A 25,220-nucleotide genomic window follows, 5' to 3' on the forward strand; every position below is an offset into this window, starting at 1 on the left:
ACAGAAACCTTTAACGAGCAGCTGATTGGTCTTAATTGCTGCCTTTGATTACGGCAATTGTTTTGGTCGACGTTTGAAGCAAATCGGCCACCTGGTCGCAAAGTTATCGTTATGCAAAGTTCGAGGTGAAGATGTGATATTTGAAAATCTTTCGCCAGGATGTCAATTTTACACGAAATGTCATAGAAACCTGTAGAGATGTAGCACGTGAGATTCTCTGTTGAGCGGTGCCGTGTAGAGTGCCTAAATATTTCTACGGTCTCGTTTGCAGCGGCCGACAACAACAACAGCATTTGTATGGGAGTACTTAGGTGGAATTCGACAGTACTATCAAATGACTTGAATTTGTAAGCATGCCGCTTTTATTTTCGGACACGGTTTAAACAGATGCCCCGCTTATATTTTCGGACAGAGGAAGTAATAGTTTGTATTAGAACCAAACTTAACCTACCTATAAATATACTCAGTTTACAATCTACCTTATTTAGGTCACTTCGCTCTCTTTAATTAAAGAGGGGACCTGTGAACTGCCGTTCACTGAGAGTTTGTATACTCTCGGAAGATAACTTCCTTTAGCGCAAGGTGCTGTGTGACCCCGTCACAGCTCGACTTGATTCCTGAAAGTGAACCAGAAACGTTGAGTTTGAGTGGTATTGCAAAGTCTTTGAAAAGTATTGCAAAATTATCCAGTCAACATGATGATAATCAACAACGGCCTGGACAAGTGGAACTAATGGATCCGTTGTCAAAACCGTACACGATCCCACCATTTATTGCGCCGACAACGGTAACTCATGCCCAACACGAGGTAATTCGGCATGTGATCACCGAGGTATCAACGCTTACTCACGGCAATCGCAAGCAATCACTAACAATGCTGCATGGAAGCGGTCGAACCGGAAAATCGTTTGTCATTAAACGAATTCAAGCTGAATTAGAACTACGCGGTATGAAGGTAATTAATACCTGTCCAACTGGCGCAGGTGCTACTTTGCTACCCGGAGGACAAACAATTCACGCAGCCTTTAAGTTTAGCAGCAGAGGAGAGCAGACGATGAATTCGACAAAACGGCAAAAACTCAAGCTTCAATTCGATGCGAGCGTAGGTTTAGAGGTCATTGATGAAGTATCAATGGTCACTACCGAACTATTTGCTCAAATCGACGAAAGACTACGAGAACTTTATGATCCCTCCAAAATCTTCGGCGGCATGTCAATTTTGCTGGTAAGCGATATACTATGCACACATCCAATGTTAAATGAACTAACCTCTATTTTGCAGGTAGGTGACTTCCTTCAACTTGTTCCAGTGAAAGGAACATCCCTGTGCAAGAACTTATATGTTACAAGACAGAATGATTCCAGTATCAAAGCTCGTGACCTCTTTCGCAGATTCAAAGTTTTTTTCTCCGCGATCAGCTACGAGCAAGTGAATGTATCAACCAACAGCGCAATCTTGCTGCTTTTCAAACTTTGCCAGCCCAATATCCACAAGGTGCCAAATGGAATAACGAAAATGGGCACCGATATTTTCCAGTCACTGTAAAAGCGCTCACTTCATTGGAAAAACCTCTAACCAGAAATGATGTCGGAAATGACCCTTCATGGCTGTACGATCTGAGAATTCTAGTCACGGGAAATATTGACAAAGCAGCTCTCATTCAGTCCACCACTCAACTATTTGGTCATCTACACAACACAATTATCATCAGATGGCGACGAAAAATAAAAGAAGTCGTTGATGCTGCTGTTGAGACAGCTCTCTGTGACGAAGATGTACATCCTTACCTATTTTCATATTTTGCAAAGAATGCTCCTGCCCAAATTCTGGATAATTCTGCTGGAAATCTCGAGTGGGGAATTGCTAATGGAACTGAGTGTCTTATGCACTCGCTTGGATGGGATGATTACTTCAAAGCTCGTACTGCTAACGAATTGATCAACAATGCGATGAAAAACAATGAAAAAATTGTCGATCTCCCGTATCCACCTGACTTTATCAATATACTACTCACAGATTCCGACAACAATCCAATCTCAGGGGAAGATTGGCCGCCCGAACTGAATTTGGAGACGAAATGGATAAATAACAGTGATGGAACCAAGTATAAACCTAAAATCGTCATCCCAATCGGCATTATGACATCAAATGCAAGTGATAACAAAGTGAAGTACTCACACATTTCAACCGAAATCAATTCAAAGCCTTTACATTACCTGCAGCATGGCGTGGACTTGTCATTTGCTCGAACAGTATGGAGAGCACAAGGATCGACTCTTAAGCGTGTTATTTTGCTACTCCAAGGTTCACCGATATCACCATCTTGGGCATTTGAGCATTTGTACGTTGCCATGTCCCGCGTCAAACCCGTTCAGGGTCTCCGATGTCTTCCTCTCACACCATCATTTTCTCGAGAGCACTTCTTGAAGTTACGACCCAGTATTTTCACGGTTAAATGGTGCATGAGCATTGACGACACTGGATACTGGCGATCACTTGAAAATGTAGTTTAAACGCTAATTAAAACGCATAATCCATGGCCTCCCAGCCCAAGCCAGTAGGCCTCTTGTAAATGGAGCGGCAACACAACAACAAAACACGAGAGGTGTTAATTATAGTTGGCTAAGTAGACACCATAAAGAAACGTTAATATAATTGGAGCCTAAATGACGTTTAACCATCCTGAAATTATCGTTAAGCTATCAAATTGAAAGCACTACTGTACCGTCAACAACAACAACAGCAAGGCGTCTTGCGACACATTATCCAAATGCTTTAATCATAACTGGTAGTCTATTGACTAATTCTGAATTAGCACAAAATGAACGCTGCATGCATAAAAAATATTACAATTTGAATATTTTCTAGCTTTCATTAAGTTTTGTGTGTGAAGCAAGCTCAAATAGGCAGTACAAGCGGATAAGTAGTGCAAGCTGGACAGACCATTACTATCACGTGAGCTAAGTTTCATAGCGGCTCAGAAATGGTCCGTGATATCGAGCACGACGCTAAACTAAACATATTATGTAGCGTTTGTATAATGTTATTTGAAGTGCAGGTGGAAGATGAAGATACAGTGATAGCCAGCAATAAAAAAGAGACTGCATCAAGAATCCTGATTCAAGATCATTAGAATATTTTTTTTATATTCGGTAAGACCCAAATTAATGACATTAAAAAGAATCGATTTAGATACACATAAAAAAACGCTGAGCATATTATGCTCAGCGTTTTTTTCAATAGTAATCACGCCGAAGCGTAGCGGAGGCGGGAAGGCCAAAGCAAGTACACCATTTCCCGGCCAAGTTACCAGTTTTACCAACCATCGTGCAAATGGCCCGTTCTTGTGAGATCTAATTTAAGGCTGTGTGGAGACACACCATTTTTAATTATAAGCTACGGCATTTGGCGATTTGCAAGAAAAAGACACTTTCCCACGACTTGCATTTCTGCCCATCATACTTTTCAAGCAGGTTGCAAACCTGGTCAAGTACATAGAGCCTACGTTACCGCATCAAAGGGCACGGCTCATGCTGCTTCAAGAAATGAAGCCCTCCAAAACATTTTTTATTCTAGGACAGCTTAAATGATGCTAATACGGTACTGTGAATGCAGTAGTCGCTGTTTGGCTTTGTTTGTGCTTTTTTTTTCTTCTCTGAATAAGGGAAGCGTCGGCGCTCGGCTAGTTTATTAACAGTATTAATATCCGTCAGTGTTTAAAATTTGAATGTAATAAAAGCAGTTATAATAAGGTATTTGGATATAATAATATTAGGGGTTGTCAATGTCCCTTGCTTTAAAAGTTAGTTTAAGCTTCTAAAAAAATTAGAAGCTTTAAACTTTCTTAAAAAGTTTCCCTGTCAGACAGTTGGAATTTTTACTATGGACAACAACGACGGGTTTGTGGAGACGAAGGCTGAAATGACATCCCCCAGTGGCGGCGCAGCCTTCGGGCTAACAGAAGAGTTCCCTCCTGATCTGCCCATGCAATATTCATATGAAATGTCGAAATTTTACGTGCGCAAGTGCTACCAACGATACTACGATTTGGTTCTACAGGAGCTGTTCACGCGCGACAAGCGCACGCAGTGCGTTTGCGTCACTGTCACTGGGTCGCCAGGTAAGATTGTAAGGTCGTTTCGTGCGAGTATGGGGGCCCAAAGACTAACCTCGGATCTTGGAATGCACAGGAACGGGAAAATCTGTTTTCTACGGATATTTTTTCAATCACTTCACACGTGAAGAGCAGTACAGAGGTTTCACCATTATCACAGCGTCCTTCACGAAGTACTCCGATCTACAAGATATCGCTGTGTTTGAAAACGGTAAGTCGGTTCCAAAACCAGAGTCACTTTCAAATTCATTTTGGCTGGAGAATCTGTCAGAACGAAAAGAACCACGAATCATTTACCTGTATGATGGCCCTCCGCGCATATCTCCAAAACATCAAAAGATGGTGTGCTTCACGAGTCCGAATGAACGATGGCTCGACTCACTTTATAAGGATTTCTCTCAGACGACGTTGTACATGCCGTTGTGGGACGAAGACGAACTTTTTGCTGCTGCCACATCTCTCCGGATCGACTCGGTGATAACTCGAGCTGTGATTGACAAGCGAATTGGATTGTTTGGGTTTGTGGCCCGCGAGTGTCTCTCTCAGCGTGAAAGGTTTGTGGAGGATCGGCTGATATTGGTTCAGCAGACTATTGAGGAGATGAGCACACTCGAACCTCAGCGGTTGGTAAGAATAGTGACGGGAGTCGATACACACCACTGTTTGAGCCATTACGTTCCACATCAAGATGACCCACGGAAGTTTGATGTTCGTATGGCTTCCCAGTATGTGAGACGTCGGGTGCTGGAGAAGATCAACGTGGTGGTGAGCTTCGAAGAGTTCGCCAACGGCTATAAACAACTTCGTTGCAACCCGCAAGCGGCTATGGATCGTGGCTTTTCATTTCTATTGAAGACTTACGACTTAGTGAGGCGAGGCGGTAAAATTCACACTATTACTATCGGTGGCAGTGGACATTCCAAAACCTTTCGATGTCAGAAAAGTAAGGAGTTTTTCCTTTTTGATCCGAAGGAACTATCACCGGCTGTACTACAAACAGGACCATTTCACATCTCTGTCGATACCAGCGATGAGTCAATTGATTCCTTTTATTATCCAACGCGAAAGTTCGTGTGGAAGAAGCGCCTTCTTGTGTTTCTAACGAAAGAGGTGTATCTAAATCCAGTTAGCGGACAGGCTTTAGTGACAGTGCTCGAAAAGCTCGAGCTGTTGAAGAAAGCGCTGAAGAATCCAAGGAGTGTTCGGCTAATTCTTGTCGCACTGGAGCTCGATGAAAACAAGTGGAAGTTCAAGAAAAGAATCCAGTGGGACTTACTATTAAATGCCGAGAACGTGGATATCATTCCTGGTGTTGACACGAGCCAGTTGAAGGCGATTAACATGGAGACAGTGAAAGATTTACGAACAGCCATTGATGCACCAAGCGCCCACCAACGGGACTTCTTCAGTGGTGGTGTATTGACTCAGTACTCAGCGATCCTCAAGAGTTTTGATGAGCGCCAGAACGCGATTGAAACAATGCTGACCAAGATTCCCATGTATGTGCTGGAGGTGTAGGATGCACTATCTGTCTGCAGGTTCAGGGAGATTCATGTAGGCACGTGTTACCGTGCGAGTCTCAGTTAATGGAAAATGGGCGCTAAGTTAGTCTTAAACTCGTCATGTAGTACGGAACTCAGTAGGTAGTGAGGAAGTACATGTACTCCGAAATCGCTTTAAGGCTGTCAACTTTCGACCGAAATCTCAGCGATGGACGAAAATCTCCAGACAAACCTGGCAATTTGCCAGGTTTGTCTGGAGATTTTCGCCATTTCACATTTTGGGCCTCGTTTAGGACGCAGTACATGTATTCGACACTCTTTTTTTTTTCATTTAGGATTGTCCAGCTCAGGACTAAGTGACACCTCATTGATGGGGGGGGGGGTCGGCCAACTTTCCTGGATGGGGTGATCCATCAATAGTCAAGCACTAAATATGCTGCCTAGTGATATAGTGTCTCTCCAAAACCTCACAGTGAAGTCGTTGCTAAATATTACATGTACCTGAGAACACCGTCCACCTTTGCATTGAGGAACTCGCTCAAACAAACGAGTCAGATCTGGTGATTGGTCGAGGCCGCGCTTCCTATCCGGCTTTGCTATCATCGTGTTTGAGGACATGTGGCCATCTCAGCTGTTTTATCCGGTACGAGTCCACGCACTTGCAACCCGCAGTCGTCGACCATGGCGCCCGAGACCGTGGCGTCCCCGCCCGAGCGCTTGCCCCGGCTGCATCTGGACGAGCATCTCGAGCCGATCGACGCGTCGTCCACGCTCATTGACGAGACTACCCGCTCGACGGACACGGTGGACAACAGCAAGGAGGGCAATACCAAGACAAAGGCCCAGCCTCCCTCCAAGGACCTACACCTCCAGGATGACGTCAGCGACGCTAAAGTCTCTAGATTTCGACAGTTTTGCAACTGGGTGCAACACCTACGCGATACGTTTGGTACTGGGTTTTTGGTGCTGATCACGGTAGTGTACGTGGTTCAGGGCTTTTCCAGCTTCACGGCGCTAGCTGTCAACTATTTCTTCAAAGACAATTTAGGTCTACAGCCGACACAGTCGCAATTGCTACAGATGATTGTCAAGGTTCCGTGGAGAGTCAAACCAATCTACGGGATCCTGTCGGACAGTTTGCCTTTGTTCGGCTACCACCGAAAGTCCTACATGATGCTGTGCAGTGTCTTGCAAACGGCAGCCACTTTAGTCATGGCAGTACCCGATCTGGTTACAACGCCGGGTCTAGCAGTACTCATGCTCATGCTGCAAAGTCTGTCAGTTGCCGTAATCGACGTGGTGATCGACGCGAGAGTTGTGGAGATCTCGAGACTGGATCCCGAGAATGGCGCGAACGATCTCCAATCTTTGTCGTGGATAGCAACGTCTCTAGGTGGCATGCTCGGCGCTTTTCTATCTGGTCCAGCAACGTCCGAGTTAGGCGTGCGTGGCGTCTTCTTCACTGCTGCGTTGGGTCCGATTACGACGCTGCTCTTCTCGATGTTCATGGAGGAGTCCAAAAGTACATTAAGCAAGAGAGACTTTGTGTCTTCAGCGACAAAGCAGCTTCGACAACTCAAGATCGCTATTTGCACCCCCGTCGTGTGGATGTGCGCGCTGTGGGTGTTTATCTCGCATGCCATCAGTCCCGCATACACGCAGATACTTTTCTTCTTCTCGACAGACGTGCTTCACTTCACACCCGAGTTTTTGGGGACGGTCGCAGCTATTGGGTTTATCTTCCTCATGGCAGGCACAATGCTGTACAACACGTTCTTCACGAACGTATCGTTCCGTAAGATATTCCTGGTGGCGCAGCTGTGTCTCGCTCTCGTGTCTCTCGTTGACGTCGTCCTGGTGACGCGTGCCAACCTGAAAATTGGCATTCCGGACAAGGCCTTTGTGCTGGGCGACCACGTGGTGGCCGATGTCATTGGTCGCCTTAAAACCATGCCGATCATGGTGCTGTGTGCTAAATTATGTCCCAGAGGCATCGAGGGTACACTGTTCGCGCTGCTCATGTCCATTTCCAACCTCTCGTACAGTGTGAGCGAGTTCTGGGGGGCGTTTGTCTGCGACTGGATGGGGATCACCAAGGACAAATACGAGATGCTGTGGCTCGCCATCGTGATACGCAGTGTGCTAAAGGTTGTGCCCATCTTCTTCCTCTTCTTGATCCCATCGACTGACCCCCAAGAAATCATCGACAAACTGGACTTTTGCTCGCCTGCGTGTACCGAACCAGAGGAAGAAGATGAACACTCCGGCACTATTCGAGAAGATCACAGAGTCGACACCTGCTCACCCTCCGAGCAAGTGGTATTGAAAGGCACTTCCGCCGCTGTCGTCTAGGACTGAAGCACATGAAGTAGTAATAAGGGAAGGATATCAAAGCCAACATTATTCATATTTGTGTATTTCAATACATATTATAGATACATGTATCAACACTTCGCTTACACAGAAAAAATAGTATTTTTATGCCTCAGAAAGCTATTAATACTCGTTTATAATCAACTCTACTACGCTACCTCTACGCTATACCGTAGCTACTAAATCAAAAAACGGAGGCCGCTGTGTGTGTGTGCGTGTTCAGCCTACAGGATTCCGAGACAAGCTCGTTGGTACTTGTCATACCAGCGTGTCCTCCAATTGTTAATGGATTGGTCGATCAGCTGGTTCACGAACACTTGGCATGTGCTGGTGCGAGCTCCTGGCTTGAGTCTCGCTCGCAGACCTTCGATCACCGCCTTCTTCCCACCAGCGAAGCAGGGCAAGTCGGCGTTGCCCACCAGCATCATCTCCACAAGCAGCACAATCTGATCCATGTTACGACGCAGGGCCAGATACGCGCGGATGCACAGTGATCGGAAGTACCGGAACGAGGAGCTGCGTGGACCTCCCATTAACTCGACGAACTCGTCCGTGAGTTTGAATGGCGCTCGCTCGAAGTTCCAGTTGCTCCCGGGGCTGTTGGTCAGCAGGAAGCCAAAGTCGATGTGGATTACATGACCGTCTGTGTCCACCAAGATGTTGCCGTTGTGACGATCCTTGATCTGGAACACGTAGCAGACGATCGAGTAGGCTGCTAGACTCTCCACAAAGTTCCGTTGAGCTCGGGTGAAGCCAGTGGTGTCCTTGTCGCCGTGTAGACGAGTGTAGAAGTCCAGGAGAGTCGTGTAGCCTGGGTCGTTGCGCTTGAGTGAATCGAGCGATACAGTGTCGGGAACAGCCTCGATAAGACCAGTCTTGGCTGACGTGGCGATCACGTTGTAAGGTCTAATAGAATACAAAGCAGAATCGGAGTTAATAAGGAGGACAATCACTGAAATATTGGACATGAACGCACCTGAGAGATAGCGGAAGAGAGTATTCGCGGAAAATCCGGTCGCATTGGGCAATCAACTGCGCCGCGAACTGCTCCTGACGTAGATCGTCGTTGCTCTTGACGATGACAGAGAGAAGTCGCCATCCAGGATGGTCACCGAACGGAGATTCGCGACGAATACGCGCTTCCTTCTCACTCCAACGCTCTCGGAAAACGATCATGGGCTTCTCGTCGTCCGACGCTTCGTGTTCCTCTTCTTCTGCATCCTCCTCTACGGCATCAGTGTCAGTCGCTTCGAACTCTGGTTCGCCATCAGTAAGTCCGTCTTCCAAGTCGAACTTCTCCTTCCACGCTGTCGGGTCAGCAAAGTCGAGACTCACACTAAGATCTCGTCGTCTTTGTTGAACAGCGACGTCATCCTGGGTCTTGTTGTCGTCCTCAACCACAGGTGCTGCAGGTTCAGAAGCCTTAGTATCTTCAGCAGTTTCTGAAGTATCCGTGACTGCTGCAGCACTGTCCTCCTTTTCAGCAACTGGCTCGACCATGACAGTTGTAGGCTTCCGAGAAAACCACGACACGAACGAAGCTGGTTTTTCAGCGGGTAGCTGTACAGGAGAAGGCTCAGGCTCGAGGATATCCTCCTCGTCTGAAAAGAAGCCTCCGTTCGAGTCAGTATCCTCTCCGTCTGCTTCTTCAGCCGTAACGCTGTCAGAGACACCAGAGTCAATGCGTTCAAGTGAAGAGGCATAGGCCTCTGTTGCGTCAGCTGGGGTGTCATCGGAAGGGGGCGTTTCGGTCGAGTCCGAGTCTTCCCCATCTGCATCTTCGGCGTCCAGATCATACGAAGTACCCTCGCTACTCACCTCGAGCAACGATACCGATGCATCGGTGGCATAAAGAGCTGTAGTAGTGCCTTCAGTAGGCTTCTTAGCGAAGATAGAGGCGAAGATACCGACAGGAGCCGCAGCAGCCGCAACTTCGTTGGAGTCTTCGCTGCTGGATGCAGTTATCTCCTGCTCTGTTGTTCCCTCAGCTGAGATCTCAGTCTCAACTGGGTTGGAAGCAGGAGCTGACACATCTGTAGGCTTCTTAACAAACAACGAGGAGAAGAGTCCTGCAGGAGGAGCTGAGGCAGATGCAGCTTCCGGTTGTGAGGCTTCACTCTCGACGCGTTCACAGTCGGTCGGTGCATCACCCTGACGTTCTTGAGGCTGATCCTCCGTCTGGTTTGAGTGTGCTTCAACCACTGAAGCTGTAAGTGGCTTTCTGGAGAATAACGACGAGAAGATCCCTCCATTCGCAGGGACCGCAGCCACTGAACTCAGAGTTACGCTAGCTGTAGCCTCGTCAAATTCCTTTACGATATCGCTGGCTTCAGTCTGTTCCACTTCACCGTCATCCACGACACATCCAGTCGGCATTTGCTTGTCGCCAGAGATTTCCTTATCCTTCTTTGCATCAGCATCCTCTTCGCCATTGCCGGTGACCCGTGCTGGCTGCAAATATTGAGTATTTGAGTCACTGAACTCGTCGTGAGCTTCTTGCTGCGCCTTCTTCGAGAACCAGGACGAGTAGAAGCTGTCAAATTGTCCTCCAGAGCGAGCCGAGGCGCTGGACGAGTACTCTTTGATGCTGCGTCGACGAGGTCTCGGCGTGTTCCATTGGCCCAATCGTTCCTGTTGTTCCTCTCCAGTTCTCTGGAGATCTCCGTCCTCCTGAGAGCTCTTCCTGGCTTTCCGTTCACTTTCCTCCTTCTCATCATCCCCATCTTCACCATCCAGCGGTTCATCAGCCGTTCCTTCCTGCACTTGTGTTGTCGATGCGTCTGCCTTTTCTTCTACGATCTCTGGCAATGGGGACGACACACTGGGCGACGGAACAAAGCTCAGCTCACTCTCAGGCGACGTACAGCTGGACCTGGGCGAGTCCTCCACCGGTACCGTCAGCTCCGAGTCCGTCTTTTTAAAAGGAAGTCGCAACGAGAAGACTCGCGACTGATTGCGACTCGTCTTTGACCTCCTCCTCTTCCTCTGCTGCTTCTTGGAAGCTGCTGCAGAGGACGCAACCGAGTAGTCGAGCACTTCGACACACAAGAAGTACGGTACACGCTCCTTCGTGGAGAACGTGAAGCACTCGTCGATCTGGATCCCTTTGACGCGGTGGTACGAGTTCCCAATAGGCAGATAGATAACGTCGGAGGGCAACATCTGCTCCTCGATCTCCGCCAGACCTTTGCGTAGCTCGACGTTTCTCTGTGGCCGTGGCGTCGGGATGAGCTGGTCCGCCAGGTCTGTCAGCGCCTCCACGAACGTGGGGGTCTGTTTGAACAGTAAAATCTGCTGCGAGTTGCCTTCCTCGGCTCTCGCTTCATCTTGGAGCGAGTTCCTCTTACTTAGTAAATGCCCAGCGAACGTCTCGTCCGTGTCTAGAGTCGAGGAGTCCAGTTCGTTGTCCGTTGGGAAGATGATCGACCTCCTCTTCTCCAGATTGTGAGGCGTGGCTACTGACACCTCCTCTACACAGAGGCCTCTGTTCATCAGTAAGGCAGGCACTCCCGCCCGCATGCAGATTGCTGTAAGAAGGTTCGAGTTCTCCTGATCCTGAGACGATGTGACGCTCAAGTACTCGGACTGGTACTCCTTGGCGTCGTCGCAGAACGATCTCAAGAACCACGTTAGTCTGTGGGCAAAGGGCAACGAGTCGCCGCTTCTGGACATGAGGAAGCACTCGAGTTGATGCTGTTTCGCGTAGTTGCCATGTATCAGGAAGGTACAGAGTTGGGGGATGTAGAACTCAAACTCTGCAGCGTTCAGGTCGTAGCTGCGGTACAGCTCCTCCACCACGTTTTGGTGGGCGTAGAGCTTCAGTAACAAATGGAAAACGTCCTCCTGGGCCTCGTCCTGCTTCGGTTTGGTGCGCGCGAGTCGCTCCATTGTGCTGCGAAGTTTCTCGTCCCAGAAGATGCGGAATCTCTCCACATTCTCCAGTTCCTGTTGTGTCTTCGTGATGAACACTGAATCTCGCGGCGTGGAGTTCGCGGACGACGTAATTGTGGTGTCTGCGGTGCTCGATCGGTCCTTCGTCTTCCTCTGTGGCTTGCGGGGCTTGCGGAAAACCGAGTCCCGCACTTTGGAAGGCAGCGCGATGAGAGAGAAACGCGTCGCTGGCTCTGATGAGCTCGACGTGCGCCAATCGCTCTCGTCTGCGCCCCAGTCTTCGCTGTTATTATCGTCACTGCTCTCCTCGTTTATATGTAGGCGCTTGGGAGCCGCGGCCGCCGCCATGGGCGTCGAGTCCTCGGGCATTGTCGTCACCCCAATCGATAGCTTCGGCGCGTAGAATGTTGGGCACTGGGGGCGCAGTATTTGATCCCAGGTGCACCTTTGAGCGAGCGACGGGACGATTAGAGGGATCAGCACCGGTTATGCGCGCCTTTCTCCGATGACGTCAATAGTCAGTTTTAGTTTAACCCCCGGGTTTGGCAGTTCAAGCTAGAAGTGACAGACGAGTTTAGGCCGTACCGATTAATTGGTACCTTCTTTTGAAACGGCTGGGTTGCCTGGGACGGTTAAGGTACAAACAAGTAGGGCGGAAGATGGTTATTCGAGTCCTGCGTGGTGCCGGGTCTACAGAACTCCCACCGCAACCTTCACTTCAGCTTCAGGTAGACAAGCTGTGCGAGCTGTGCTAGAAGTTCTAAGTCTCGAACTGATCGGTGGACTGGTCTGCTCGGATCAGACTTGGGTCTTGTTTTTATTGCTTGGGGTGAAATTGTATATTCGAGGTGCTTCTGAGTGTATTTTCTTAATGAACAGAGGTGTCGTACATGTATTAGATGGGGCTCACTTGCACACGACAGCATAGTCAGCGTCCGCTCTACTTAAACTGTGCTCTTAAAGGTAAAAACTTCGAGTCAGCGCCGTCGTGGCGCCGCCACCGCTCCCGGGACGGCATCTTGGACGAAGCAGCGCTCAAAGCCGAGAGAATCTCTTACGCATTCGATTTTCTCAGCCTGCCGATCTTGGAGACATGCGCCGCGCCAACAATACGAGCGTGCTAAGCACGGTGCTTGTAGCGCTATATACCGGAACAAAGATTTTTAGTTCCTTTACTTTCGTGAATCGACTAGTTTCAATAGCCACGCTTGCTGCTGCGTCTCGCGGACGGGGGCTGATATCGCTCATCCGTTTCTTGGCTGTTGTAATCGACAGAACATGTCGCGAGTGAAACTCATCGGCTGAACTGGCGCCATGGAGTAACGATTCAGTGAATCATTCACGACTCGTGAGAAATTCCAGCTTGGTGTTTCTCCTTTTGACCAATGACAAATCTACTTTCCTTCTGATTGGGCAAAAGTGAAACACTTGTAAGTACCCCTAAATCGGTACAAAAGTCCATCCGATCACTTCACATCAGTGACGGTTGATGAATAGTGACACCTCCTGCGGTAAGAGTTGACTCCACGTGGCATCGAACTTGGACGCGAAGCGCCCAAGACCAGTCTTCACTTCCGCATTTCGCCGTCTGCCATCATGATTGACTCCGTCCAGAGCGGCTGCTATGTGGCGCTCATCTCGCTCATGCTGGCGTCCAACTTCGTGATCATCCCCGTGCCCGTACAGCTCATCACGTCGGCTTCGGCCATCGTGTACATCGGTTCGACGTTGTCGCTGAAGCTCAAGCATGCGCGCGAGGCCAGCGGCGAGAAGAATGAGGAGGTTATGAAGGCCGAGGACGCCTACATGTTCCCGTTGTTGGGCTCCGGCGTGTTGCTGGGTCTGTACATTCTCTTCAAGGTCTTCGACAAGGACCTCGTAAACTTGCTGCTCACCTCGTACTTCGCTCTCATCGGCGCCTACAGTCTGACGGAGGCCTTTAGTCCTTTGCTGTCCAGACTACTTTTCAAGGGTAGTCCCAAGGTCTACAAGCACAGCATGAAGATCCCGTTCTACGGCGTCTACAAGCTCGAGTTGTCCACGGCCTGGACGCTCACCTTTGTGTATGCTGCTGCCTTCGCCGCCGCCTGGTTCCAGACGAAGCACTACCTGCTCAACAACATCTTCGGCATCTCGCTGTCGATCAAGGGCATCGAGTCGCTGTCGCTTGGTAGCTTCAAGGTGGGCGCTATCCTGTTGTGTGGCTTGTTCTTCTACGACATCTTCTGGGTCTTCGGTACCGACGTTATGGTCACAGTGGCCACGTCATTTGATGCACCGATCAAGCTCATTTTCCCTCGTGAGTTCGCTACCGAGACGGAGAAGCAAAAGAACTCGATCCTCGGTCTGGGAGATATTGTTATCCCTGGCATCTTTGTGGCGCTGCTGCTCCGTTACGACGCGCACCGTGCCAACGCGACCGACAGCTCGCAGTCGTTCCCCAAGCCGTTCTTCCACGTGAACCTGCTCTTCTACATCCTTGGACTCGTGGCTACTGTGTCAGTCATGTTTTTCTTTAACGCTGCACAGCCGGCGCTGCTGTACCTTGTGCCGGCGTGCCTGGGCTCAGCTCTGGTCACGGCACTTGTCCGTGGCGAGTTTAAGGAACTTTTCGAGTACTCGGAAGAGGAAGAGGAGGAAGACAGTGATAGCCAGGACGACAAGAAGGACGGAGACAAGAAGACCGAAGACGAGAAGGAGGACAAGAAGTCCAAGTAACTGCGTTAGAGTCCACCCAACATTGGTAGAGCTATCGTAATCTCATCGTTTGCAATATTGCCAGGTTCATTGTATTTGTTGCCTGTTTGGTAGAAACGGGTCCACTTGTTGCGTCTATACGGTATTGTTGCTTGCAACTGGCAATCCCATTTAATAGACGAACACGTTAAACACGCCATTATTTTTCAGTTGGCTTTCCTTTGCCCCCAGATGTAGGACGGCCAACGCCACCATTCTTTTTATCACGGCATCGCCTACCGCTAGAGAAATCCCCTGCAACCTCAACAGGTGCGCAAAGGTGCGCAGCAAGCCGTGGCGGTCCAAATTGATCCCCATAATATTAAGTTACTAAAATACTTCTAGAAAAGCAGAAATGGCTACACTCCAGCTTACTGAGCCCAAGTCAATCTTTCATTGCATCAGGCTTTTTCCTATTTTTCCCGGCTGTTACTAAACCTGACCTGAGCTCACCCTGCTCACTACCAGATTTGCCTCGAACCGCCATCCTCCTTCTACTCTGGTGCGGTAAAGCACGATGGCCCCTCACTTCGGGTACGTTTTAACTCGATCTCTAACTAAAAGCAGCGGATTCCCCGTTGTTTTGCGCTCTTTGGACGAGGAATTACGATATTTTAACGTGTTGCTCCCTTTACAGACAGGAAGCGCGCACGGTGGTGATACAGCGCGCAGTGGAGACTACGCAGCAGCTTGAGACCTCAATGGAGGAGAATATTCTGCTGGGCGTGACGGCCAAGGACGTTTCTGTATCGCTGCAAGTTGATACGCCGGAACGTAACGTTGAGGATCATTCAGACAAAGCCCTGGCTGCGCCGTCGTCCCCCACGCGCCACCGCAAGCGTGACGTGCTGCGTCAGGTGTCGATGCGTCTATATCTCAAGGGAAAACACGTGGCTGACGACGTACTGCGCAATGTGGCGCCTTCCCGACTAGCCGATGCCGAGGAGGTTTGCAGCGACGCGCAGTCAAGTCTTGATCATGAGATCCGCAACTCCAGCAAGACACGAAAGCATCTCTGGCTGCCCAAGACCCAAGACGACTCGGTACTACTGGACTCGTCCAGCTGTCACAAGAAGGATCAGTCGGCAGTGCAAGAGTTCTTTGTGTCTCGTGTGACCGACCCGACGTCGTACTTCTATCGTTTCCATTACGACGACTACCATCACTTGGCTCCTCGGAAAGCAGAGGTGCAACTCGTGGACATCAAGTGGCTGAAGCCTCACGAACAAATCGTGAGCTGGGAACGAGTCAATGGACTCAGAAAGGCGACGCTGTCATGGGACGCATACACGGAGCCATTGCTGGTGGATATCAAGACTGGAGCGATCCTTGATGGCCACCATCGCTACAATGTGGCTCTACAGCTGCGTCTTAAGCAGGTGCCAGCCGTATTGGTGGACTATTTGGGGGACAAAACGATCCACGTGGACGTCTGGCCAGGCTGTGGACGATCGCACTTAACAAAAGCGGAGGTTATTGCGATGTCCTTATCGCCAGATGTATTCCCTCCCAAGACGAGTCGTCATAGATTCACAGAGAGCTTGCCGCCCATTTCTATTCCGCTGTCTGTTCTGCGTCAAGCACCTCTTCCTATGGAGGAGATTACGAACCCGACAATAGTGTCGAGTGAGGAGATGCAGACGGAGACGCTGCGCTCGTTGGAACGCAAGCCCAGTCTGCAGCAAGTGTCGATTCTCTTGATCTGTGGCGCTCAGAATCTGGCTGCGTCGGTGACCAAAAGTCTGTTCCGAGGTCGACTGCGCTCCGTCGACCGTGTCCGCGATTCAACGCAGATGGATCTCATCAGACGACCATCCTACGACCCGAAAGATTTCTTTAACGCTATCCGAGAGAACGACCCGACGTCGAGTTTTTGTCGACAGAAGGCCGCGACGCTGGAAGATCTTCTGTCGGACGATAAAGAACGTCGTCAGAAGTTCTTCTTGACGCGTATTGCCGACCCGACGTCGTATTTCTACAAGTATCACTTCGATGCTCGTCCACAGCGACAACCGAAGAAACTGGTCGTGCATTTGGCTTCGCTGCGCTGGCTGAAGGCTCACGAGCATGTTGTGAGTTGGGACCGTGTCGATGGACTTCGTCGCGCTACTGTGCGTTGGAATGCGTATCTGGAACCTTTGCTTGTGGACAGAGCCACGGGAGCGATCCTGGACGGTCATCACCGGTATAATGTGGGCGTTCAACTCGAGATACAGTGCGTACCCGTTGTGCTGGTGGATTACTTACAGGACGAAACGATTACCGTGGATGTCTGGCCAAAGTGCGGTCGTGATTCGCTTACGAAGCAGGAGGTGATCGATATGTCGCTTTCGGACGATCTGTTCCCACCTAAGACGAGTCGCCACTCGTTCTCGGACGACTTGCCACCCATTTCGGTTCCTCTCGAGCGTCTTCGACAGCCGTTGGATTATAACTTCGTTCTGCTGTAGGATTAAAGAAGTGAAGGCGGCACGGAAGAGGACGAGAAATGTATGTTGCTAATCAGTACCGCGTGCATTTTGCTTGAATTTGAGTTGCTAAGATTGACCTCGAGCTCTTTTCACTACCAAAATCGGCAAATTTGGTCGGACCTCACTTTTGGAAAAATATTGCCAGCGTTGCTACGATTTCTCAAAATATGTTTTGACAAGCGCAACTAACAAGCCAAGCAAGGATACTGAAGTACTTCGAAATAGCTTCAAGGAAGTCAGTTTTCGACCAAAATCTGGGTTGACGAGTTCAGTTAGTGTGTGTGTTGGAGGGTGGGGTCGACGAACTTTTCTATCCTTTCAAAAGTGACAAGTTTAAAACTAACTTAGCGCCCATTTTCCATTAATTGAGAGTCGCACGGTAACACGTGCCTACATGAACCTGCAGACAGATAGTGCATCCTACACCTCCAGCACATACATGGGAATCTTGGTCAGCATTGTTTCAATCGCGTTCTGGCGCTCATCAAAACTCTTGAGGATCGTTGAGTAGTGAGTCAATACACCACCACTGAAGAAGTCCCGTTGGTGCGCGCTTGGTGCATCAATGGCTGTTCGTAAATCTTTCACTGTCTCCACGTTAATCGCCTTCAACTGGCTCGTGTCAACACCAGGAATGATATCCACATTCTCGGCATTTAATAGTAAGTCCCACTGGATTCTTTTCTTGAACTTCCACTTGTTTTCATCAAGCGCCAGTGCGACAAGAATTAGCCGAACACTCCTTGGATTCTTCAGCGCTTTCTTCAACAGCTCGAGCTTTTCGAGCACTGTCACTAAAGCCTGTCCCGGAACTGGATTTAGATACACCTCTTTCGTTAGAAACACAAGAAGGCGCTTCTTCCACAGCGATAATTCCTTCGGATCAAAAAGGAAAAACTCCTAACTTTTCTGACATCGAAAGGTTTTGGAATGTCCACTGCCACCGAGGGTAATAGTGTGAATTTTACCGCCTCGCCTCACTAAGTCGTAAGTCTTCAATAAAAACGAAAAGCCACGATCCATAGCCGCTTGCGGGTTGCAACGAAGTTGTTTATAGCCGTTGGCGAACTCTTCGAAGCTCACCACCACGTTGATCTTCTCCAGCACCCGACGTCTCACATACTGGGAAGCCATACGAACATCAAACTTCCGTGGGTCATCTTGACGTGGAACCAAATGGCTCAAACAGTGATATGTATCGTCTCCCGTCACTATTCTTACCAACCGCTGAGGTTCGAGTGTGCCCATCTCCTCAATAGTCTGCTGAACCACTTTCAGCCGATTCTCCACAAAACTTTCACGTTGAGAGAGACACTCGCGGGCCGCAAGCCCAAACAATCCAATTCGCTTGTCAATCACAGCTCGAGTTATCACCGAGTCGATCCGGAGAGATGTGGCAGCAGCAAAAAGTTCGTCTTCGTCCCACAACGGCATGTACAACGTCGTCTGAGAGAAATCCTTATAAAGTGAGTCGAGCCATCGTTCATTCGGACTCGTGAAGCACACCATCTTTTGCTGTTGTGGAGATATGCGCGGAGGGCCATCATACAGGTGAATGATTCGTGGTCCTTTTCGTTCTGACAGATTCTCCAGCCAAAATGAATTTGAAAGTGACTCTGGTTTTGGAACCGACTTACCGTTTTCAAACACAGCGATATCTTGTAGATCGGAGTACTTCGTGAAGGACGCTGTGATAATGGTGAAACCTCTGTACTGCTCTTCACGTGTGAAGTGATTGAAAAAATATCCGTAGAAAACAGATTTTCCCGTTCCTGTGCATTCCAAGATCCGAGGTTAGTCTTTGGGCCCCCATACTCGCACGAAACGACCTTACAATCTTACCTGGCGACCCAGTGACAGTGACGCAGCGCTTGTCGCGCGTGAACAGCTCGTGGAGAACCAAACCGTAGTATCTTGGGTAGCACTCGCGTACGTAAAACTCCGATCTTTCACATGGATACTGCATGGGTAGATCAGGAGGTAACTCTTCTGTTAGCCCGGGAGCTGCGCCGCCACTGGGAGATGCCGCCTCGGCCATCGCCTCTACAAACCCGGCGTTGATGTCCATAGTAATTATTCCAACTGTCTGCAGAAAGCTCGAACGAAAAAATATGGCAAACTTTTTTAAAAGCTCTTAAAAGAAAGAACCCTATAAATTAGCCTTAAATTTAATATGAAAAACTAGGGCTGGGAGCTAAAAGGGCGCAAAATTCGCCCTTTTACATGCCCCATTTCCACCTTGTTTTGGTAATGGTGCTAAAGGGCGAAAAATGCGCCCTCGCACCGCGAAAGGGTTAATAAGTTACAATGACTAAAATAATAGCTTCAAATGTTTTGTTGTAGAGATATTAAGAACATATCTGAGTGTGAGGTAACTGATTGAGCTGTCAGATAGTAGTACACGTACAACAGAAGCTGGCCGTAAGAACAACGCTGTGCCAATAAACGTAACTCTGCCAACCGCGTTTCATAACTACCAATCGCAGCAGTGAATAGAAAGAGGTTGGGGGTAATTTTGGATCTTCTGCTCATCGCACAGTATTTATTGTTCCAACGACCGTAATCGGCCCTTTCTACGCGGTCGTGCCATGGATCTAGCGGTCAATCGCCTGACAGCCAGTCACCAGAACATACAAAAGGTAAGACGAATGCGCCTCTCCGACCTCCCTTTTTGCTATAGCGTACTCAAGACTAATGCGCACTACCTTCACAGACACTGAAGATAAGCTGCTGGTGCAGATCGCCTTCCAATTCGAAAGGGAGGGATTACGAATCACATGGGCCTACGTGGCCCGCCGAATGCAGACCAAGCGGCCGATCCGTCAACTGCGGCTTCGGCTGGCTAGCCTCAAGCGTACCTACGGAATTGCGGTTAGTGGCTTTCCGCCAAGTTTTTTCCGCGGCATGCCACCAAGGCGTCTTCTCGGAGCGCTGAGGTCACCACCACCACCACTCCTCATTTTGCAGCAAGTCGTACAACCAGCATGCGGACCTTCTGCTACTCTGTCAAATTCTCTACTTCTCGGCGGCGATCGCCGCATGCCAGGTTTGTCTGTTTTGGAGATATTTGCATGCCGTTCGTGAGTCTGATGACGATAAGTTGGTGGCGATACGCATGGGAGCGCCGCCGGAGACAGTCAGGTGGCAGACGACGTGGATCAGGGAAACCGAGACTGCAGAGGTGAGGATACAGGACCCGCTGGCGGCTATATTGCGCGAGATTGCGGGGGATGCCGTCAACCACAGGTGACTCAGGCGAAAAGCGCTTCAGGTGAGTCTCGGATTGTTTGTTCCACAATTGACGTCGGCAAATACTAACCTGTGTGTGTAGGTGCTGGTGTTGGGGGCTGTGGAGATAATCTGGACCCAGCTGATGCTGCCACAGCCGTGGATATCATTTTCGGAAGTATAAGCGCTCACGACGTTCGCCAGCCCGCTGGACGCACATATGACAATGCTGGTGAGGTGCCACCGTCCGGTGTCACACTTCTACTTGCTGCCGTCGGACCGCTCGGCGAAGCTGACGTCTTCCTTGACGTTGGAGCTGGTGTTGGCAACGTGCTTGCGCAGGTAGCACTTACAACGAAAGTCAGAGCGTGCATCGGGATCGAGGTGCGAAGGGACCTCGTCTCCCTTGGACGACGTTGCATGCAGCAGCTACGCAAGCCGTACCCACGGCTCAGTAAGGTGCTGCTCAAGCAAGTCGATGTAAGAGATGTTTCGATGTCACGGCATTCTCCCATTTGCGAAGCCACCATTGTCTTTGCTAATATCTTTCTATTTGAAGAAGATGCTAAGCTGATTGTTTCACGAGAGCTAAGCGCAATGCCAGAGGCACGGGTGATAGTTTCAACGTCGCTCTTCTGCCCTAGACATCGATCATCGTGCTCGGAGCCGTACTGCAAAAGTTGGAACCTGGATCATCAACTAGAAGTACAATGTAGCTGGAAGACTACACCTCATCCCATTTACATATACCGTAAGAAACTTTGATCCCTTCTGTTGTCTCATACTTGCTTCTAACCAGAGTCTTTTCGATGCTCATGAGTGCCGCTACAAAGAGCAAATGCAGCTTCGCCGCCCAGTCTGCGTGCGGCAGCAGCAACCCGGCTAGGTGCAGTATCATCTCGTCCGAGTGTAGCAGTAGCCCATACGTCATGCGAGTCACCACCGATTCAGTGAGCACCGCCGGGTTCATGAGCGCTGCCGTCACTGACTGTGCCAGCTGCACCGCCAAGTCCGCGGTTGCCATCACCAAGTCTGTGATCATCACCACCTCCATGTCTTCGCGCGTCGTCGCCGACAAGTCGGCGAGCGCCACGGCTACCAACTGTATGTGCTGCACCACCAAGCTCGCGCCAATCTTTGCTGTCTGTGCAAGCAGAAGCACTTAGCCTGCCACCGACTCCGCTAGGGTCACCAAGGCTACGTGCGCCGCCGACACCGGTTGGACCAGCGGCACCACCAAGTCCGGGCCCCCCGTCTCCAAGTCTGCGCGCGTCGTCACGGCCAAGTCCGCGCTCGTCGTCTATGGCAAGTCTGGGAGCTCCGCCGCCGCCATCAAGTTCGTGTGTGCCTTCGCCGCCTGTGAGAGCGGCACCACTGCCACGTCGGCGGTCTTCACCACCACGTTCACTAGTGCATCCAATTTCGCGAACATCACGACGGGCACCACTAAGTCTGCTAGCCAACACACTTTCAGGCCTATCGTCCAAACGGCTGTCGCCGTCTGGTCCAGTCGAAAGATTGCAACTGCCAAACGCAACCAACCCTGGCGGAGCATTACCGCTAACCCCGAAAGCAGCAAGACCCTGTGTATCATCATCTCCTTCGTTGTCAAGTGCGTGAGCGATGGCACCTCCGAGATCTGTCCCGTACTCAATTTGGCGAGCGGTAGCAAACCGCCCTACTGCTTGAGACCTGGGCTCGTGCGCATCCTTCGACTTGGCGAGTTTGGAGTGTCGCCTGACATTTCCCTTATCTGTAAACAATGCGTTAGGGTAGTAGAATTGGTGGAACTTATCCCAGCATGTTGATGTCGTCGACGGACACATCCATGGCTTGGCGGGGCAATCGTGCACAACGCGGCACAAACAGACACCCTGTGTGAGGCAATAGTTGGTTACCTCGGTAGGATATCGTCCCTCCCATCGGCAAACAATACAGCGGCGCCGCTTTTTGCTCTTCTCGGCATGAATTTTCCTCGAAGCCACGGAAGTACATGCAGTTGTCGGGAGCACAGAAACTACACTAGGAGAGGGCTGGGAAGAGGGCGTGTCGAGCTGGGCTCCTTCTCCTCCGTCACCCAATTCTCCGCTGTACAGCATGCGACCGTCGCTGGGTGCATTCTTCCATTGTTTATTGAGAAGCACCAACTAGCTCCATCACAAACTTTCTATGGGGATCACGCGTTGCTGGCTCCGCCTGTACCAAACGTCGCGTTAGATACGAGTTGGAGCGCACCACATCGATGAGCGCGAGCGCCAACTTCTTGTGCCAGCGTTTGTACGAATGGCCATCTGCAGTAGAGAATCGCCCGCGTATTTGATCAAGGCGATCAACAGCTTGCATATTGGTATTATACTGAGCGACGCACTCTGGAGCTGGAAACGACTGCTTCTTGCTACCAACCATGCGGGTGATAGTTGTAATGTTCGCTGAGTCCACATTGGACACAAGGTTGACCACGTTACTGTCGCACCATGACGCTGTAAGCATGCTGTGATCGTGCGAGACAGCTTTTCGATAGTCTCCTCGGGTACAATCGTCTTTGTGAAGAACAGTGTGGCCTGGGAAATGGCTTGCTGTTGGCACGGATAGTGCCGCGACCATAGAGGCCTTTCAGGTGGAGCTCCGGGAGAAGTTGCACGGACGTATAATAGTTGTCCATATTGACAACCCTATTCGTTCCGAATAGCAGTCTTGTTACCTCCAGCACATGCTGTATGATTTTAGATACTTCCTCCAGCTCCTCTCGCAGGTTTTGCGCTTCAACTTGGTCAACTACACCATTCAGTGGGTCCAAGATGTCGCTTCGGTTGCAGTGAAGTTTGTAATTCAGCGCGACCCACGTAGTAGAGCAGCACGCCATGTACAGCCGGAAATGATATTTCCCAGTAGGCTTCATGGGATTATACACGATATGTGGCGACCTTGACGCGAACGGCACGCAACACTTGCTTCATCAAGCGCAACATCTCGATCAACGTGAATATATTGGCCACCAGCGATCTTTAGCAGGTTCAGAAGAGGTAGGATGCGAGCTGCAGCATCTTGATCTATTGTGTTAGGGACCGCATTGAAGTTCAGACATCGTCGCCGTAGCTTGAAGCGATGCAGCGTCATGATGCCATCAAGCGAAGTTATAACACCACCAAAATTAGGCCCTCCGCTTGTAGACCCCAGTAATTTGCGTACTCGCCTTTATCGTTCGTTGCCATGAAGAATAGAATGCCCAGTTAAATCATGATCTCGTCAAGAGTGAACTGGTTCGCCAGCTCAATGCCGTTCACCACGGCGTACTTGTTAGTTTCATGCAGCACTTGACGCCAAAAGTAAAGCGGTATGTAGCCAAAGAAGCTGGAACTGGCAGAATGCTCAAACAAATGTTTAAACTCAGGACGCAAGTAGCTTCGTGTCGATCCATCACCGTGCTTGTACAGATACGAAGGCATCTGATCTTCTCCAGACGGAATAAAGCGCATGCTTCTGATTGCTTCAACTTCAGCGAGGCTGGTTGGAAGTAACTCAGTCGGATCGAAAGCTTCAAGTACTTCTTCTTCTTCGCAATCTGAATCATTTTCCTCAAAGTCGATCTCATCGGTGGGATCGGGACGTACGAGGATTCTTCAATCCGGGTTCTTTACTCGTGTAAGCACAATGTAGTTTTTGATGCCAACCTGCACCATCCCAACGCTGATATGCTCAACAGCACTCTGGAACTGACTGTCTAGACATCGAATCTGGAACAGCGAAGTGTTCTTCCCTTTCTTGACTAGACGATACACACGACCAATAATGTACGCCGTGCCAATTGGTCTGTAGACCTTTGCTTTCATCCATCGATATTTTTCGGGCGAAAATGCAACTAGTTTGTCCACGTAGACATCCTGCAGCATGATGGGAGGCGTACGTGTAGGAGTTGCTGTCTCAGTTGGTGCTGCGCGCCCTGGTTGTGGTGATTCTAGGCCTGCAGAAATATGGCCTTGGATCTCGCGACCAGTACTGACTGCCAGCACCGTAGCTCCACCAACATCACGGCCACGTGCGTCTGCAGTACCAACAAGCACATTGTTACGTTGTGGTTAAAACCAATACCAAGCTCATAAACACTCCTTCATATATTGGGCCGCTAGTGATTCGCGAAACTTCAAGAGCTCCTCGACTCCATGCCCTCCTCGCGCACCACGTCCTTCTCGTACTGCTAGCGTTATATGCCCGGCTCTGACGGCTAAGTCGACAGCACCAGCTGCACTGCCGCCACCTTCAGTGCTGGCGGTGTTCGTGACTCGAGGGCCTCCTCGCCCTCCTTTAGCTCCGCGCCATCCTCGAGTTCTACCCTTTCCTCGGGTTCCACGACCTCCGCGGGTTTCACGCCCTCCCCGAGCTCCACGCCCTCCTCTCGCTCCACGCGCGGCACCGGCGTCGGGAGCTGCACCTGCTCCAAGATAGCCGCACTCGCCTCTTTCATCGACGTTGGCAGCGCTGGTACCTATATCAAAAGCAAAACAAAACACAATTAGTCCACGGCGTCTTCAGCACCCCTCAGTTGGGCCTCCGCCTTCAATACCTTCTTCAGCACCGACTTCGAGGAGGCGCTGTTGGATATCCGAGATTTCGCCATGGACTTTGGGTGACGAGGTTGTGGCAACAGCAGCTCCAACGGAGAAGCCGCTGGAGATCAAGGAGGTGGAATGCTCAAGTGGGATGGCTGATTTAAGTGCCAGCCCAAATGAAGGGCTGAGTTGCTCGTCGGCCATGAGGATAAGCTTGCATGAATATTTCGTGACTGGTGCCATCACATGCGACGACGAACGGCTTCCGATGACAACAGCACCTGCGTATGAAGCAAGTCTCGTAGGTTAGTCGTAGGGAGAAGCTAACTAGGAGTGTGCTAACTTTCAATTCACTTT

General features: G+C 50.0%; 6 protein-coding genes across 6 annotated transcripts; 4 read left to right on the plus strand and 2 right to left on the minus strand.

The window, feature by feature from the left end:
* Positions 1-3,883: 3,883 nt before the first annotated feature.
* PITG_00730 (uncharacterized protein) lies at positions 3,884-5,633 on the plus strand (the record flags this gene model as incomplete). The annotated part of the gene is made up of 5 exons (XM_002909257.1): positions 3,884-4,121; positions 4,192-4,326; positions 4,387-4,742; positions 4,842-4,995; positions 5,242-5,633. 5 exons carry the CDS (start codon positions 3,884-3,886, stop codon positions 5,631-5,633), a joined length of 1,275 nt encoding a protein of 424 aa, XP_002909303.1.
* Positions 5,634-6,298: 665 nt separating this feature from the next.
* Positions 6,299-7,969, plus strand: PITG_00731 (Folate-Biopterin Transporter (FBT) Family; the record flags this gene model as incomplete). Its single annotated transcript, XM_002909258.1, has 1 exon — positions 6,299-7,969. The coding sequence occupies one exon, from the start codon at positions 6,299-6,301 to the stop codon at positions 7,967-7,969; it is 1,671 nt and encodes a 556-aa protein (XP_002909304.1).
* A 245-nt stretch (positions 7,970-8,214) lies between these two features.
* PITG_00732 (phosphatidylinositol kinase (PIK-K)) lies at positions 8,215-12,229 on the minus strand (the record flags this gene model as incomplete). The annotated part of the gene is made up of 2 exons (XM_002909259.1): positions 8,215-8,896; positions 8,967-12,229. 2 exons carry the CDS (start codon positions 12,227-12,229, stop codon positions 8,215-8,217), a joined length of 3,945 nt encoding a protein of 1,314 aa, XP_002909305.1.
* Positions 12,230-13,477: 1,248 nt separating this feature from the next.
* On the plus strand, positions 13,478-14,599 carry PITG_00733 (aspartyl protease family A22B, putative; the record flags this gene model as incomplete). The annotated part of the gene is made up of 1 exon (XM_002909260.1): positions 13,478-14,599. The coding sequence occupies one exon, from the start codon at positions 13,478-13,480 to the stop codon at positions 14,597-14,599; it is 1,122 nt and encodes a 373-aa protein (XP_002909306.1).
* A 494-nt stretch (positions 14,600-15,093) lies between these two features.
* On the plus strand, positions 15,094-17,067 carry PITG_00734 (uncharacterized protein; the record flags this gene model as incomplete). Its single annotated transcript, XM_002909261.1, has 2 exons — positions 15,094-15,151; positions 15,255-17,067. 2 exons carry the CDS (start codon positions 15,135-15,137, stop codon positions 17,065-17,067), a joined length of 1,830 nt encoding a protein of 609 aa, XP_002909307.1.
* Positions 17,068-17,508: 441 nt separating this feature from the next.
* PITG_00735 (uncharacterized protein) lies at positions 17,509-19,156 on the minus strand (the record flags this gene model as incomplete). The annotated part of the gene is made up of 5 exons (XM_002909262.1): positions 17,509-17,900; positions 18,057-18,210; positions 18,310-18,665; positions 18,726-18,860; positions 18,931-19,156. The coding sequence occupies 5 exons, from the start codon at positions 19,154-19,156 to the stop codon at positions 17,509-17,511; spliced, it is 1,263 nt and encodes a 420-aa protein (XP_002909308.1).
* Positions 19,157-25,220: the final 6,064 nt, after the last annotated feature.

The sequence above is a fragment of the Phytophthora infestans genome, genomic scaffold, assembly GCF_000142945.1.
Source record: "Phytophthora infestans T30-4 supercont1.1 genomic scaffold, whole genome shotgun sequence".
Taxonomy (NCBI): Eukaryota; Oomycota; class Peronosporomycetes; order Peronosporales; family Peronosporaceae; genus Phytophthora; species Phytophthora infestans.